The sequence below is a fragment of the Megascapheus bottae genome, chromosome 3 (genome assembly GCF_031878675.1).
Source record: "Megascapheus bottae isolate mThoBot1 chromosome 3, mThoBot2.hap1, whole genome shotgun sequence".
In the NCBI taxonomy this organism is placed as follows: Eukaryota; Metazoa; Chordata; class Mammalia; order Rodentia; family Geomyidae; genus Megascapheus; species Megascapheus bottae.
In genome coordinates, this window is record NC_143511.1 from 86,024,176 (window position 1) to 86,041,849 (window position 17,674).

General features: G+C 53.2%; 1 protein-coding gene across 1 annotated transcript in view; it reads left to right on the forward strand.

The window, feature by feature from the left end:
• The window catches only part of Gpr107 (G protein-coupled receptor 107), a 60,939-nt gene extending 45,706 nt beyond the window's left edge, over nucleotides 1–15,233 (forward strand). Inside the window, exons 15-18 of the mRNA XM_090330815.1 lie at nucleotides 6,142–6,191; nucleotides 7,584–7,667; nucleotides 8,590–8,711; nucleotides 12,034–15,233. Coding sequence (XP_090186941.1) covers nucleotides 6,142–6,191; nucleotides 7,584–7,667; nucleotides 8,590–8,711; nucleotides 12,034–12,130 — 353 coding nt within the window. The 3' untranslated portion in view covers nucleotides 12,131–15,233. The remainder of the gene's footprint in view (nucleotides 1–6,141; nucleotides 6,192–7,583; nucleotides 7,668–8,589; nucleotides 8,712–12,033) is intronic.
• Nucleotides 15,234–17,674: the final 2,441 nt, after the last annotated feature.

Sequence of the window (17,674 nt, forward strand, 5' to 3'; positions counted from 1 at the left end):
AATATGAGTCTCACAGACGTTAGTGTCCAGGCTGGCTTTGAACTGTGATCCTCAGATCTCAGACTCCTGAGTAATTAGGATTACAGGCATGAGTCACTGTGCCTGGCTTTCTACCTCATTATTCTTATCTTAGCCTTTCCCATGGCTTTTCCCAGCACTGTGTAATTTGCCCAGGGATCTCTTATTCTGAAGTCTTTGGGGTCAGTGTGGTTCCAGGGCTTGTGTGGTCTGCATCTTGCCTTGCAGCGGACTGTCTGAGTGCCTCATTCCCCTGCAGGGCCAGCTGAGCCAGCTCCTAACTGAGATCCCTGAAAGAGCGTGAAGCCCATTGCCAGCCTGGCCCTACCATCTCCTTTCTCAGCTTTTGTGTTGACTCCTTCCTGTTCCCTTGGTGCACAGTAGGAATGAGGCTGAGAGGCGCACTGGAGTGCTGGGGTGTTTTTAAGCTGTTCTTGCCTGCCCCAGGGAAGGACTGCTGGGGAATTTTTCTATTGCTAAGAGGCTGTCAGGGGCCTTTGCTTCTGTGTACCCCATAAATCATGCAGCATTAGCTCTCAAGAGCGGATTGCTGGCAGCTCCTGGGCACTGCCGGCATTTTGAATTGTGACTGATTGTCTGAACTGCCAGTGGATTCAGAGCTCTGAATTGCCTTTCTCAGTGTGAAGTGTGGGTGTTAATAGTTTGGGCCTCCCAGAGAGGTGGCCCTGGGCTTGTATACTGGCTTCTCTGGGGAACTGAGTTATTCATTAGCTTTTACCAGGTCTGGGAGACAGGGGCAACTTGCCACTTCCCTGTAGGGGCTCATGAGGTACCCATGTCGTGCTGGGCATGTGGTGATTGCTCAGTAGATGCTGTTTGCCGTCATCCCAAGACCACCTAAGAGAGCCAACTAAGAGGGTGAGGCGCAGGAGGCAGAAAAGCTGGTGATTGAGGAGCACTGCCCTCCTGGGCCGGTGCACACTGCTTTGCTGCAGGCCAATGTTGAGCATTCACAGGCATCCTCTGCCGGCCTCTTGACCATTTTCTTGGCTAGTTAAGAGGAGGAGGAACCAGCAGAAGCTCCTGGAGCAGAGGTGGGTGCTGGTCCTTGCCTCCATCAGGTCTCAGTCTTTATTCCGGGCCAGATGCCATAGGTGTAAGGAAAATGGAGGAGAATGGAAATGGGGGCTGCCTGGCTATCTTTTTCTACATACGCTCTCCTGGTAACCGGGGCTCCCTCATTCTCACGAGGAGGAGGCAGTGGGCCAGGCTGGGGCAGGGGCTGAGCGCAGGCCTCTGGCTCCTGTTGGAGCATGGCTTCTCTCCATGCTCATTCTTTTACCATATTTGCTGCTGCTCCAAGGCAGGGTCAGAAATAGCCAGGCCTGCTCCCAAAGGAGTCCTCCCCTTGTGGCCACAGAGCAGCGGCTGTCAGCTTCCACCAGCCAGGGAGACGGGGTTCCAGGCTGCACCCTGCTGCTGGCTGCTGGCCTCTGGGCTGCTGTCCTGCCTGGCCCCAGCCTCATCAGCTGTGTACGGCAGGGCTGCTTTCAGAGAGTCTGGGCTTGCCGCAGTCTCGCCTCCCATTTGTCCCAGATTTGCTTCCTAGAGCAAATTCCTGGATTCTTGCCAGTTGTGCCAGCCGCCATGACACAGTAAATGCCACCTTTGGTGTAACTAATCCTGTATAATCCCAACATGATTCTGATATTGTCCCATCCATCCTTTGGTTGACCAGGACTGTCCGCTGTCTGTGTGCTAGCCTGGTAGTTCCCAGCTGCCCTGAGGTTGGATTATGAGTTCCAGACACTCAGATAGACAGGATTTGGGCTCCTAGCTGTTCTGCCAGCCTCTCTACTCCATTAAGAAACTCGACGTGAGGGGCCGGGAGTTTGGCCTAGTGGTTAAAGTGCTTGCCTAGCATGCATGAAGACCCGGGTTCGATTCCTTGGTACCACATATATAGAAAAAGCCGGAAGTGGTGCTGAGGCTCAAGTGGTAGAGCTCTAGCCTTGAGAAAGTCCAAGGACAGTGCTCAGGCCCTGAGCTCAAGCCCAGGACTGGCAAAAAAGAAAAAAGAAACTCGACGTGGTAGGTAGGGTACTTGATCACCTGCTTGAACCACAGGGGCCTGATCCTTGCCAGCAGCAGCCCTAGGTACATGTTGTACCTTGGCTGGAAACCACAGGAGCTTTGTGTATAGTGACAGCACTGCCTGTTCACAGGGTCCACAGATGGCATGGACAGCATGGCATCTGGGCATAGTGCATTCCATTGGCATACAGGCTCACCTATGGAAGTCTACAGTATGCCTCCTCTGGAGAGCCTTCAGCCCAAGGAGTATGACAGTGGCACACAATTTCAGGAGGTGCTGGGTTGTTATGATCTGTGACATTCCTTGTACTTAACCTATTAGGTCCTATACTTAACCCATTAGGTCCTCAGGGCCCTGCTCCCCCCCACCACTTCCTCTCAGACCCTCAACTCCTTACCCATGGAAAGAAAGGAAAGGGACCATCAAACCCTGCCTTAAGAGTGCTTCCATTGCAGGGTGCAGTGGCTCACGCTTGTAATCCTAGCTACTCAGGAGGCTGAGATCTGAGGATTTTGGTTCAAAGCCAGCTTGGACACTAAAAACCATGAGACCTTTTTTTTTTTTTTTTTGCCAGTCCTGGGCTTGAGCTCAGGGCCTGAGCACTGTCCTTGGACTTTCTTAAGGCTAGAACTCTACCACTTGAGCCTCAGCACCACTTCCGGCTTTTTTCTATATATGTGGTACTGAGGAATTGAACCCAGGTCTTTGTGCATGCTAGGCAAGCACTCTACCACTAGGCCAAACTCCCAGCCGACAGTGAGACTCTTATCTCCAATTAATCACTAGAAAAGGGAAGTGGGGCTGTGGCTCAAGGGGTGGGATGGTAACCTTGAGCTGAAGAGTTCAGAGACAATGCCCAGGCCAGAGTTCAAGCCCCATGACCCACCCCACCCCCCAAAAAAATAAAGAAAAAAAGGGAAAAAAAGAGTTCTTCCGTTGTCTGCCTTCTCCCAGCCACATGCTGGCCTGGTGAGACTGTTCACCACCCTGTCCACACCTTGCTTATGTACCTACCCGGGGGCAGCTCTCCTTTCTGAAGGCACTCAAGCCTTTCACTCCATTGGCTTCTTACTCGTGGTTCTTTCTCTTAAAGCTCCCTGGGCCCCTAAAACCAATGAGGAGGACAAGTTCAGGTTCTTCTTGGCCCTACCCACGTGGCCCTCTCATGTTTGGGAGACTTGTTCTGCCAACCCACCCTGCCACTGTGCCTGCTAGGTGCCTCTCTCAGCTCCTCTCTTTCTCCTCCCAAACCTGGTGCTGAGATTAAGAGTGGAGCCTTTATTCTTCTCTGCATAGCCCATAGCTCTCGGGCACACTGGAGTCTTGTTAGTCAGGTTTTGTTAGCAAGCAAAGCTCACAGGTCACCTTTAAAGCATTTGCATCATTCACAAAGGAAAGAATTGGTGTCCATGTTCAATTTTTTTTTGTTTTGTGTACATGTGTGTTTTGTTTTTTTTCTAGAATTGGGCTTTAGGTTTGACACTGTACCACTTGCCACATCTCCACCCCAGGTTTTTGCTGGTAATTTTGGAGGTAGAGTCTCTCAGACTTTTCTACTCACTTGGTTTTGAACTAGAGTCCTCTAGATCTCGGCCTCCTGAGGTGCTAGAATTACAAGTGTGAGCCTCTAGTTCAGGGTGCTAGGATTACAGGTGTGAGCCCCTAGTTCAGGGTGCTAGGATTACAGGTGTGAGCCCCTAGTTCAGGGTGCTAGGATTACAGGTGTGAGCCCTTAGTTCAGGGTGCTAGGATTACAGGTGTGAGCCCCTAGTGCGGGGTGCTAGGATTACAGGTGTGAGCCCCTAGTTCAGGGTGCTAGGATTACAGGTGTGAGCCCTTAGTTCAGGGTGCTAGGATTACAGGTGTGAGCCCCTAGTGCGGGGTGCTAGGATTACAGGTGTGAGCCCCTAGTGCGGGGTGCTAGGATTACAGGTGTGAGCCCCTAGTTCAGGGTGCTAGGATTACAGGTGTGAGCCCCTAGTTCAGGGTGCTAGGATTACAGGTGTGAGCCCCTAGTTCAGGGTGCTAGGATTACAGGTGTGAGCCCTTAGTTCAGGGTGCTAGGATTACAGGTGTGAGCCCCTAGTTCAGAGTGCTAGGATTACAGGTGTGAGCCCCTAGTTCAGGGTGCTAGGATTACAGGTGTGAGCCCCTAGTTCAGGGTGCTAGGATTACAGGTGTGAGCCCCTAGTTCAGGGTGCTAGGATTACAGGTGTGAGCCCCTAGTTCAGGGTGCTAGGATTACAGGTGTGAGCCCCTAGTTCAGGGTGCTAGGATTACAGGTGTGAGCCCCTAGTTCAGGGTGCTAGGATTACAGGTGTGAGCCCCTAGTTCAGGGTGCTAGGATTACAGGTGTGAGCCCCTAGTTCAGGGTGCTAGGATTACAGGTGTGAGCCCCTAGTTCAGGGTGCTAGGATTACAGGTGTGAGCCCTTAGTTCAGGGTGCTAGGATTACAGGTGTGAGCCCCTAGTTCAGGGTGCTAGGATTACAGGTGTGAGCCCTTAGTTCAGGGTGCTAGGATTACAGGTGTGAGCCCTTAGTTCAGGGTGCTAGGATTACAGGTGTGAGCCCTTAGTTCAGGGTGCTAGGATTACAGGTGTGAGCCCTTAGTTCAGGGTGCTAGGATTACAGGTGTGAGCCCCTAGTTCAGGGCTGCTGTGTAGGAGGCTGCGCTTCTCATCTGCCAGTCCACTCATTGAACGTGGAAGTACGAGCAGAAGACACAGATGGGTCGTATCACTGGACAGAGGGCTAAGTCCCTGGGCTCTGTGACTTGTCCAGTGCATCTCCGTTTTTCTCTCTGTGACACCTCCCTGATCCCTGAATAGAAGGAGCCATCCTTCAGCCTTTCCCCGTCAGTGCCATCTACTGTGGGACCACCACGGCACTGAGACAAATCAGAGGCAGTTACTTTGTAGTGACTTAACTGAGCAAAGGATGAGAATTAGAGATTTACTTCTTTAAAAAGTCCCCAGTGGCGTTGGAGGTGTGGCTCCATTGGTAGCATGCTAGCCAGTGAATTTGAGTTTGGGTCTCAGACATTTAAAAGGAAAAAAAAAAAAAAAGTCTCCCAGAGATGTTTTCAAGATAAACCCTTTGGTGATCTGTGACTGTGGCCCGCTTCTTCCCGTGCTGTCTGTGTGCACACGGGTGTACCAGCCCTTTCCAGCTCTGGGGGTGGGTGCTCTTTCCTTGACCTAGGGCCGGGAAATCCTTGCACAACTGGTAATCACCTTGAAGATAATTTACCCTCCCAGAATTTCTCTTGGAATCCCAAACTTGATTGCTCCCCCCCACACACAAACCCCCCTTATGGTAGAGGGAGGAAATCCGAACCTTTGCCACCCACAGTCCCATTCTTAAACGGAATCAGTAATTGAATGCTGTTAAGCAAAATTAATTTGCCTCCTGCAGGAGGGTTGTGATGAATGGAAGGATGGCTAATGGGGAGGGAGATGGGCTGCCCTCTGCTCATCCACACTGCGTGCTGTGGGCTGTGGCAGGAAGTTGGATATCAAGGCTGGGTTGACCTTGAGCTCTCCTGGCAGGCTGAATTCCAACAGCTTATTATGAGGCACTTAATGAAAGCTGAAGTCGAATTGGCCAAATGCACCTGAAAGTTCATAGAATTTGCAGCCTTGGTTAGTGAAAGGTCGCCTAGGTGGTGTCCTGAGCAGCCTGTGCGGGGGCAGCTCTCCAACTCGAGTGGCAGAGCACTGTGGAGGCCTGCTGGGTGCCTAGTGGCTTCCATGGTGGGGTGTGTCCAACAGTGAGGGGGTCCTCAGCACCCATGATGCCCCTTCCTTCTTGATTGTGGGGAGAACTACCCAAGTTTCCTTTTCAGTATGGACTCAGCCTGTAGACTAAGACAGGGTGTCAACAGGACAAGGTTTTGAAAATGAGAAAAGCCAGGTGCCCTAGTACATGCCTGTAGTCCCAGCTACTCAGAACTGAGACTGGAGGTCCACTTGACCGTCCTGGGTCACTTAGTAAGGGTTCATCTCTAAACAAGGGAGTGAGTGAATGAGGAAAGAGGTTAATGAGCTTTTCCTTTTCTTCTCTCTAGCTGCTATTAACTTAGCAAAGCTGAAACTTTTCAGACATTACTACGTCTTGGTAAGTAAAACAAGAACCCTACATCTATAAGTGAGATGCGCAGAAATGTGCAGGCAGCCCCGTCCACCGGCTCCCTGGTGGGCTCCCCTCACTCTTGCCTGTCTCCTCATGGGGGGCAGAGATGTGCAGGCAGCCCCATCTGCCGGCTCCCTGGTGGGCTCCCCTCACTCTTGCCTGTCTCCTCATGGGGGCAGAAGCCCCTGGTATTTGTGATGTGCTGTAACTACTTAAAAGAGTACTGCATGCTCGGTGTGCAACAGAACCACCAGGAGTGAAGAACCCGGCTCCAGGACGTGACCTGCCCCTCTCTCCAAGGTGCTGCCTGCTTGCCTGTGCCCCCTGCTGGCCTGCCCAGCTGAGGGGAGGGCCGAGGGCCTGCCACCTGCTCTCTTGGCTCTCTTAGGAAAGCAGGGTGTTCTATGTGCTCCCTGCAGCCTTTCTTTTCTCTTTTGTTCCCAAGGGAAACTGCTTTCTTCCTGTTGGGATACCATTGCTCATAAACATTACTGTTTAATTATTAAGGATCTCCCTTACAATGCCTGCAGGTTTTGTAAAACCAAACATTGGACAGTAAGGGACATGGTGAGTCCCTAGCATTCCACCAAACCAGACCTGTTCTGATTTGTTAGGACTGTGATTCTCTGCAGTGTGTATGATGTGCCTCCTTCAGTGTCTGCTTTGATTCCTAAAAGAAGTACCCAGGTCTCCCGTCTGTGCTTGTAGCATTGACTGTCTCTCTAAACAGTTCTGTCCAGAAACTTGAGTAGGAAAATAAAGACAGACAGTCCACCACACCCCATGTCATCCTCCAGGTGTCACTAGAGCCTCTCTCGACATATGATAAAGCCTCTGTGCCTGGCCTGTGAGCTTGCTTGGCCACCTGATTGTGTCTGGTCCACTGCCCAGTCTGCATTCAAGGCCAGACATGAAGTCTCCATCCATCGAGGAGAGATGGAGGCCTTCTCCCCGGCGTGCGCAGTTTCAGCCTATCCTAGTCTTCAGTGTTGACACCGCTGTGGGTGGTGACACCAGTAGGCCCCATTGGCCCTATGGGGCATTAACATCCCTCTTGTGACTTGTGACTGCCAGCGTTTCCTTGCAGCCTCTGCAGATAGGAAACAGAGGATTCACTGGTGGGTGGGTAAGGAAAGGGTCGAGTAACACACACAGGAGATGCCCTGCCCTGGTGGTGTCTGTGGCCAGTGCCTCAGTCTCGTGGAGACAGTGACTCATGGCGGCTCTTCCAGTCCGCAGCATTTGTGAGGTAGCCCTATGTCAAATGATTTCCTTTAGGTAATTCTGTCGTCTGTTTTTTAGTTTGTAAAAGTGCATCGTTGGGGAGGTATACGAGGTTTCTGCTGACTTTTGTCCTCCTTGCTCTCCCTGCCGCAGATCGTGTGTTACATATACTTCACCAGGATCGTTGCATTCCTCCTCAAGTTTGCGGTGCCTTTCCAGTGGAAGTGGCTCTATCAGGTAGGCCCGGTGCTTGCCTGCGTCTGAGCTTTGAGTCGTCAGGATTGCTTCTGCATCACTTCTGGTCTACAGTTAAGATGAGCTGTTTATCCAGGACAGCTGCTGGAGTGCATGAGAAATCTGGAAATAATTTTGTTCTTGGTTTTATTTTTCAACTTTAAAAGTCTTTGAGAAAGAAAGAAAGAAAGAAAGAAAGAAAGAAAGAAAGAAAGAAAGAAAGAAAGGCACCAAACAGAATAAATGTGCCCATAAGTATAATTGAACTTGGATGAGATTTGGCCTTTTCTGTCAGTTACAAAGCTTAGAGTAGTTTAGAATTTAGATCTCCTTTCCATGCTGTATTCTTATTATTATTACTACTATTACTATTTAATCATAACATTTCTCTGCAAAATTATAGAACTGATTAGCTGCCAGGGGAAGCCACCAAATGGTTTAGAAACCCTAGGGATTTTTTCTGTCTTTTTTTCAGGAGGAGGCAGTCGTACTAGGATTTTCAGTCAGAGCCTCACACTTGCTGAGCAGGTGCTCTGCCACTTGTGCATTGCCCCCAGAAAACCTTTATTCTTAAAGAATTCAACTCAATGCTTTGACCACTACAGCTCAGTTAGGGTATAAAGCCATCTCCCAAAGGTACCAGTGTAGTTGGATATGGTGGTATCCTCCTCTTAGAACCTTAATACCCAGAAGGCTGAGGCAGGAGGACTGTGAGTTCAAGACTAGCCTGGTTATATATTTGAGACTTCCTTTCCAAAAAGAAAGAGGGTATTCCCTAGGTGACTGTGTAAGGAAAGCCTCCTTAGTGTCGGCTTAGCGTGGGGAAATGCTGAGTTGGTAATTGGTGGGTGAAGACACTGGCGAAATGTCAGATTGTTTAGTTCCACTACTTCCGGATGGCCTGGGTTGGTTTTTCACTTCACAGCTCCTGGATGAAACGGCCACACTGGTGTTCTTCGTCCTGACGGGGTGTAAATTCCGCCCGGCTTCAGATAACCCCTACCTGCAGCTGCCTCAGGAGGACGATGACTTGGAAATGGAATCCGTGTAAGGCACCCCTTCCTCCCTTCTTCCCTCACCAGCTCCCTTGGCATGGGGAAAGGCCTGGGATGGGGTGGACAGCGCCTTCCCACACAGCGGGAACTCCCGTGAGGCTTGTGTGCTAGAGCAGGGAGCAGGCCCTCCTTGCCAGCCCCACTCCGCCTGTCAGGACTGCATGGCAGAAGTCGCCATTGTAGTCGTCATCACTGCCCTCCCTGCTCCCCGTGCTGCAGTGGCCAGAGCGTGGGGAGACTGCTGACAGCAGGCTGGCTGGCTGCCCTCCAGACGTCATCCTCACAGCTCCTGCAAGTCTACCACTCTCCCAGACACCCTGTGGCAGGAGACTGGGAGCTCATAGCTTTCATGGACCTCTGATTCCTGGGTTACAGGGCAGTGACTGTCTTTTCCTTGGTGGCTTTGAGTCTCATGAACGAGGCCAGTGCTGTTTGATGGTGCCAGGCCGAGGTCCCTCACGCTCCCAGGAAGCTGCGCTGGCCTGGCCTGCAGCTTTTCACTTTTTCAACCCATGCTGGGTCCAGCCTGGCTGCCAGGGCAGCTGCATTTGACAGCTCTTTGCGCTGGCTGCTGCGCGGGCACGAGGGAAGCCAGTGCTGCAGGTGAGCCCTGAGCGCGTGTCTCTCCACTGACAGTGGGGGCCAACGGAGCCCTTGCCACAAGTAGCCAGACCTGAGCAGCTGCTAGTGAGTACGCCCTGTAGCTCACCTAACACGGCGAGCTCAGCCTGTGCCGTGCACACACACCTGCAGCTTGGCGGGTTCTCGGCAGCCAGGGGCTAGAGGCTGTGAGGCTGGCTCCTGGCACCCTCCACTGGACTGAATGGCAATACCACAGAGGTGTGCAGTCCCTCAGGTCTTTGCCTCAGCCCTGAGTGCTGAAGAGAGGTGGCCTCTGTCCATAGCAGAGGTGGAAGTTTTGGTTTTCTGGTTTTTTCTCTCTGATGGGCTCTTGACAGTTGAGCAGAGACTATGTATGTACAAGTGGGGAAAGAGGGAGGGAGGGTGCCCAGGCCCGCTGACTCGGGAACCAGAGAGAGGGGAGTCAGGTTCGGGACCGTGGTGCGGCATTAGTTTGTCCTTCTGGAACAGGAATAAGAGCCCTCCACGGTAACTAGTTTTTCCAGGGCTTAGAAGGGAGGGCCGAGCCGAGAAGCTTGTATGCAGATGGTGGGGTGACCATTCTGCAGTGTGCCCATGGTGGGAGGCAGTGCCTTAACTCAGCCAGCACCCTGCCCTATGATGGCAGTGTCCTGAGCTGTGTCCAGCTTGTCAGTCTTCTCGCTGCTGGCAGATGCCCTGGTCCCCTGTGGAGAGCTTGTGCCATGTAGAGCCCTGCCTGCTGCTGTGAGGCAGGCCATGGCCCAGTAGAGAATGCTCTAGAGTGCAGCCCAGAGCTGTCACAGCACAGGTGGAGCACAAGGAACTTGGGTGAAAAGGATCCCATTTAGGGGAGAGGGTTTGGAGCAGCTGCCAGCCAGAGAAGGAACAGAAGGAGGGCAGGGGATTCTTGTGACCTGGAGGAAAAGCCCAAGTAGTCATGGCTCCATGACCTGCGTGGAGCCTGGCAGGGGAGTGTGGGCAGCCAGGCCCAGCTCAGCACTGGACAGCACCTGCAGAATCCTGCCTCTCGAGGCCCCTTGGAAGGAGGGGGCCTGACCCTGGGCCCATTTCTTCCCCTGCCCATTAAGGTGCCATGAGGAGGGGATGGCAGCGGGCCAGCAACTGTGGAGTTGATGGCATGAGTTGGTTTTGCTGATTGGAGAGCAGGCAGAGCAGGCAGTGTCTGTTGTCCTGAATGCCCAGTGCTTTGCCTCCCCTGATCCTTAGGCTGCAGGAGGCAAACTCCGTGTTTTCACTTGCTTGCTTGCTTGCTTGCTTATTTATTTATTTCTTCTTTAATCTTGGTGATATTGGGGTTTGAACTTGGGACCTGTACCTACCAGATGGGTTCGATCAGTTGAGCCGTACCTCCAGCCTCACACTGTGTTTTCCATGCTCACCTTCGTGGCTCCCATGGGCTTCCTCGGTATGCACACTGACAGCCCAGTGAGGCCCCTTGCTGGAGCCATGGGGTACTGGCCCAAAGAAGCCAGCGCCCAGGCATGCTGAGAGCACCTGTACTTCCCCAAAGCTGGGAACCAATTGGGATGCAGCACGAGCCACTGTGGCTGGCTGGCACAGTCCTTTCTGACTGGGAATTGTGTGTAACGGTCAGCCTATCTGCCATGTGTGCCACCTACAAACTGGAGGCTGTGCCAGTTCAGTGAGTGAAGTACTCGCTGTGCTACAACCATTTCCCAGCGTGGTTACATACTACACAGAACCCAGGCTTGCTGTTCTGCAATAACAGCTCATCGTTTCTTAAGACCATTCTGGAAAGCGAGAGTTGCTTCTTAAGCATAGAGAGGTCAAGTGACCTGGCCAGTACTCCATAGCCCCCCAGGACAGAGACTCGGACACTTCCCCAGGTCTACTAACTCTGACTTACTTTCTCTCTCTCTCGCTCTCTCGCTCTCTCTCTTTCTTTCTTTCTCTTTCTTTCTTGTTAGTCCTCGGGCTGTAACTCAGGGCTGGGCACTGTCTTTGGATACTTTTTACCCAAGGCTAGCACTCTGCCACTTCAGCCACAGCCACTTCTGGCTTTTTCTGTGTATGTGGTACTGAGGAATCAAACCCAGAGCTTTGTATATGGTAGGCAAGGACTCTACCACATTCCCAGCCCATTTTTTTCCTTTCTTTAAAAAAAAAGTCAAAGCCGGGCACGGTGGCTCTCACCTATAATCCTAGCTACTTAGGAGGCTGAGATCTGAGGATCCTGGTTCAAAGCCAGCCCAGACACAAAAAGACCTGAGAATCTTAATCTCCAATTAACCTCTAGAAAATGGGAAGTGGGGCTTGGCTCAAGGGTAGGGTAGTAACCTTGAGCTGAAGAGCTCAGGGATGACCCCCAGGCCAAGTTCAAGCCCTGTGACCCCCTCCCCCCCAAAAAAATCAAACCAGTACTGTGATTTGGAGACTGCTTTTGAACTCAGTACTTTGTACTCCTACTTTGCTTGCTTATGGCTGGTACTCTACCACTTGAGCCATAGCTCCAGCTTTGCTTTTTTCCTGGGAAAGTGGAGTCTTATAGTTTCCTTTGCTTCTTTGCAGACTCTCGTGCTCAGAGTGGCTTTGAACGTCAGGTCTCAGTCTTCTGAGACCTGGCTTGACCCGGCCTGACCCCGGCTCTGCACCGTGGCACTGTGATGGGGGTGGCTTTTGTTAGAAGACGTGCAGTGTCCCTAATTGGCTGGATTTCTTCCCTGTTTCAGAGTGACCACGTCAGGAGTGATGGAGACGATGAAGAAGGTCAAGAAGGTGACCAACGGCAGTGTGGAGGCCCCCGGGGACTGGGAAGGCACCGCGTGACAGCCGGCGCTCCGGTGCCGGCACAGTAAACGTGTAGTCCTTCTTAGTCCTAGCGGTGAGGGAGGGCAGGTCCCCACCGTGAACTCTGGCTCCTCCGGGTGGTGACAGAAGCAGCATGTGGACCCCCCCTCAGGCTCATTGGGAAACCATCTGCGGCTGTCTACGCACAGCCAGGACTGGCCTTCAGAGGAGGATGAGGAAGAGTCGCTTGTTTTTACTTTTCTCTGTCGAGAGCAGCAGAGGCCTGGGGTGGTGGGCAGCCGTGTCTGCACAGCACATGGCATCACTCGGGGACATGAGCTGTCCAGGGATGACACCATGTCATTGAACTGGGAAGCAGGGGAATGCAGTTTTTTCAGAAAGCAAAGTGAAAGCCCAGTGTAGCAGGTAGCACCTGTCCAGTTCCTGACCCTGAGTTGCCCCAGACCCTGCTCCAGGTTGTGACAAAGACAGGGTGCTGGCCGCAGAGCTGGCCCTGCGGTATCATCCATAGGGCCACTGGGCCACTCGGCACCATGACCCTGGGACACAGCCCTGCTATGGAATGGGTTTCCTGACCAGTATCACTTGATATAGGGAAGACATGAATCTCTAAAAGTGGCCCAGGGCTTTCCCTGGAGGCCTGCAGTGGCCTCTGCCTCCTCCTCTGCCGCTTGCATCCTTTTATGATCAGAGTGTGGAGAAACAGGCAGAAATCTCCTTTGGGAGCAGCTGGGGGCAGAAAAGGTAGGGCTAGCCCCTGCTTAAACGCTGAGTGCAGACAAATCGGTGCTAAGAAGCCAGGCAGGACCTGGGGAGAGAGGGGCCCTGCAGGTCTCGTGCAGCACACAGCAGCTCGCTCTGAGTGGGTATAGACCACACAGGAGGCAGAGGGCCTCATCTAGGCTTCAGCCTGGAGAGAAGAGAGCACCGTGGCAGCGCCCCGGTGGGAGGGTGGCACTCAGTCCCCTGACACAGCAGGAGCTCCACAGCTCTGATACGATGGTAAAACTCCCAGAATGCCACACAGCTGACTGGCTTGCTGGTGAGCTGCATCTGTGCAGGGCTCAGTTCCCTCGGGTACGTTCGGAAGCCCTAGGATTTGTGGGTGGCACTGAGAAGTCTCCCACTCCCACCCCATGCTGGTCTACGTCCAGAAAACATTCCTGTCTTCCTGTCTGTCTCAGGGGAAGGGGATGCTCTGTGACAGGAGGAGGGACCTCTGTCTCCTAGGACAGGTGCTGTTTCCTGCCAGCTGGCTGTTGACCACGCTTAATTGGCTAGCAAGAGCACACACAGGGCAGTGATACCCATTTCTAGGAGGATTTCCTGGAGGTGGAGGCTTGGAAACTAATGAGCGCAGAGAAAGGGTCCCAGCCCCTAGACTAGCTGCAACCTGAAGACCTGCGTCGGAGCCTCTCCACATCCTGCATCTGCGTGCCTGCGTGCCTCTGCACTTGCTGCCAAAATGGCTGAACGATCCAGCTTGCATTCCCAGTCTTCTGGAGCAGAGCTGACATCAGGCTGGTGACGCAAACCAAACTCCGAGTTCCGATGGCAAAGCACGTTCACACCTCCGTTCTGTTCTACTCATGTCTTCCTCCTCTCCATCACTGAATAGCTGCAACCAGTGTTCAGCTCCGATGGCTGCCAACCCCGTCTTCCTGGCCTGCATCAGCCCCCGGCTCCTCAGAACATGGTGCCAGCGGCAAAGCTGGGCAGAAAGCTGGGGCACGCATCTGAGCCACTGCAGTATTTATAGTCTGCTGTGTCCTTCCTCTCCCTGCTCCGAGAGTGCTGTGCTTCGGCTGAAATGACAGCAAGAACTGGCAGGCACCCCTTCGCCAGGCTCTCCACGGTGCCCTAGGCCCCGCAAACCGCCTGCGGCCACTGCTACACCCTCACTTTCTGCAGCAGTGCATTTTATGATGCTCATTAGGACTCGGCACGTGAGCTGCTTTCTGTCCTGCTGGAGCAGCTTCCTTGGGGTCCACAGTGCTCTCCACACGTGGCTGAGTCAGTTCATTTTCTTTCAAGAACCCCCCCCCCCGCCCCGCGCCATGTGTCCAGCCAGCCTTCAAGTCCACTGCCCCCCTCAGGTGTGGTGACATTTGGGAATAGATTCACATCTCATCAAAGGTCTCTGTCTTGTTTCACAACCTCCCCTTTCCCTGCCTCTTCTCTTCTCCCCTCCCCCTCTCCCCCCACCCCCTTCCTTTTTCTCCCCTTCTCCCTCTTTTCCCCTTCTACCCTCTTCTCTCTTTCCCCTTCTCCACAGCATTCCTCCTTCCCTTCCTCCCTCCCCCCTCCTCCCTCCCTCACCCATTGGCTGCATACTGGCTCCTGCTGGGAAGGCCTGGCAGCCTGAGGGCCCTGTTGCTCTGCCGTGCTCCCCAGGCAGCTTTGTGGGGAGCATCTGGGGAGGGTGTGCACCGCATCACTGCTTACGACCACTGCTGGGCTTCCCTCGCCCTAAATGCCACTCTTGCTTTAGTCCTTGCCAGTCCATGCCAAATGGTAGTCCTGTAGACCAAGGAAGGCTGTAAGTTACCTCTTCCGGTTGCACATGGCATTCTGCCATTCCCCCCAAACATGGTCTTCCAGGAGCCCTGGGCTGTCAGCTTCGGTTCTGGCCCAGCGCCAGTCACCAGGAGAGCAGCTGAGCTTCTCACCCTTAAACTGCTGCATTTCAGGGGTGATATCTTAGCACTTCTTGCAGCCTCAGTGCACCACATTCAGGTCAGCTGAGGCCATAGCTTCTCCCCCATAGGATTTGGTATGCTTGTGCCTTCTGTTACACAGTGACCTGGTACCTCTTAGTTTACGACAAGGTGTTTATTTAGAACACACCAAATGTGCTAAGAGATTAGTCCATATTCTGTTTCCCCAAGGGGGGTGGTGATGGTGGCCTAGAGAGCAGGCTCCACGCCCCTGAAAGAGATTCTGCCTTCAGGTTGCTCACTACCGGGCAGGGGACAAGCCCAGCCCTCAGAGCCCATGCAAGGGACAGTGGGGACTTTTGCTAGAGTTTTTTGGGAGCTTAGTAGCTGGTGGTGGCAGGGAGTCAGCAAGGAAGCCAAGTGTAGCAGGATGCTGACCTAGCATGTCAGTTCCTGTGCTGAGGATAACGGGGTGCAGGGCCGAGGGGAGCAGCCAGCCCCCTCAGTGCCGGGGGGGGGGAGGTGCTCTAGCTACTGCAGCAGCCCACACTCCGGCACAGAAGGGGCTCTTGGCTTTTTGAGCAGCCTTTGAAGATGAGAAATTGCCTTTTCATGTGCATGTGACTTCAGTACGAGTCAGACTAGAGCCCAGAAGTAGGTCTCCCTGGGGGGGGGGGGGGGGCAGAAGTGGTATTCAGTATTTTTAACACTAATGGCCATTGAGTATTTATGGACACACAGATGGGGTGCAAGGTTGGCCCGGGCCATGGGTGGGCGACCTCTTGCTGTGCTGCAAACATGTACAATAAAGATTCTATGCCGGGAATGTGTGAGGAAGGTGGAGATTGAGGTCCTGGTGGCCTCCCACGCCCTCGCCCACCTTGGAGAGACTGTGTTCTTGGGTTCACCAGTGCTCCGCCATTCCCTCAGGAGCAGGGGTGTCCACCTACCAAACCCCACAGACCATGCATTCTGCCCGCTGGGGGTGGTGGCTGCCTTGTGAGGCAGGACCTGCACTTCCTGGGGCTGGGCAGCAGAGACCCGGACCAAGTCCCACCAAGATGTGGCCCTCCTGGCACAACCGTGCAGGAGCACTTGGCCCAGCCCCCTCTCTGCTGGAAGTATTTTTAATCAAGGTGGCATCTTCAGATAGTAAAGTCCATCTGAGAATGCAGTTCGGGGGTATTTTGGGTTTTGCCAATCCTGTGGCTTGAACTCAGGACTCTGAATACTGTCCTTGAGTTTTCTTAAGGCTAGAGCTCTACCACTTGAGCCACAGCACCACTTCTGGCTTTTGCTGCGTATGTGGTACTGAGGAATTGAACCCAGGTTTTTGTGCATGCTAGGCAAGCACTCTACTACCAGGCCAAATTCCTCGACACCCCCTACCTACCCCAGTGGCTTATTGGAGATGAAATCTCACATGCTTTCTTGCCCAGTTGGCCTTCAAATTGAAATCCTCAGATCTCAGCCTCCTGACCGGCTGGGCTTACAGGTGGGATCCACCCGCACCTGGCCTGAGAATGCAGTTTTGATGGCAGTCCTGTGGCCCCTACCCACCAGACATCCTTAGCCCTCCCCACACCGCAGATGAGCCCCATGCTTGCCTAACGTGCATGAAGACGTGGGCTCGATTCCTCGAGACCACATACACAGAAAAAGCCAGAAGTGGTGCTGTGGCTCAAGGGGTCCAGCACTAGGCCTTGAGAAAGCCCAAGGACAGTAAGCAACCTGGTTACCAGGCCAGGGATCCCGGCAATGTCCCTCAAGTTGCTCCTGGACATAGCCCTGTGTGCGCCAGCCACCCTGCCACCTAGAGCTGAAAATTAATTGGTGTAAATGATTGCAGAGCCAAAGTAGAGCTTTTCAGGGGCCCCTTCTGTCAGCTCTCCAGTGAGAAGAGACGCCTTGACACACGCCCCAGAGCAATATCACCATCAAGTGCCTGCTTCCCTTTCAAGCTGGCTCTGAAAGATTGTGTACTAGGTTATATCTTTCTCCACCTGGGCTCTGGGCACAGTGTGACCTCCATTCTTCAGACACAACAACTGAGCTGGACCCTCTTGGGCATTCCTGCAACAGCTCTACTCCTGCTTTCTACCTCTGGATTGTTTTCTAGCCTCCAGCTGTTCAGAACTGCACGGGGCTTATCCCACTGTTTCAATGGCACACCAAGCAAGGTCACCCCACTTGTCTCCAACCCTGGAAATGTAAACCAGACGACCATACATCCGCTCGGGTTGGTTGATTGGTTTTTGCCAGTCCTGAACTTAGGGCCTGCTCACTATCCCTGAGCTCCTCTTGCTGAAGGCCAGCACGCTACCACTGGAGCCACAGCTCCGCTTACCACTTTTTCTGTGACTCATTGGAAAGAAGTGCCTTCTGCATTTCCCTGCCCAGGCTGGCTTCCAGCTTGGATCTTCAGGTCTCAGCCTCCTGAGAATCACAGAGCCACCAGCCCCTGGCTTGAGTTGTTTTTAATACATCAGATAATAAAGGTTTACTTTCATCTTTTTGCATGGAGAGCCCTGCTTTGCCTAGGCGGCCCTTTCTCCAGACACTTGAGCAGGCATTTTTACGAGGATAGATGGCGAGGAAGCCCAGGCTCCATGCTCAGCAGCCTTGTGAGCAGGGACTGTACGTGAAGCCCCAGTGAGAGGCCCCTTCACACCCACCAGGAGGGCAGCAAGGCTCCAGCAGAAGGACCAGGATCCACGGAGGAAACCTGGAGAATTGGGAAGGCTCAGACAATGCTGGTGGCAAACACAGTCTAGCAGGTCCTCTGGAGAATGGAGCTCCTCTTGGCATACAGCCTGGAGGAAAGAAAACACATCCACACAAGCACATATACATACGGATGCCCATGACAGCACAGGTCTAACGGCCTAAACAGTGACACAGCCTG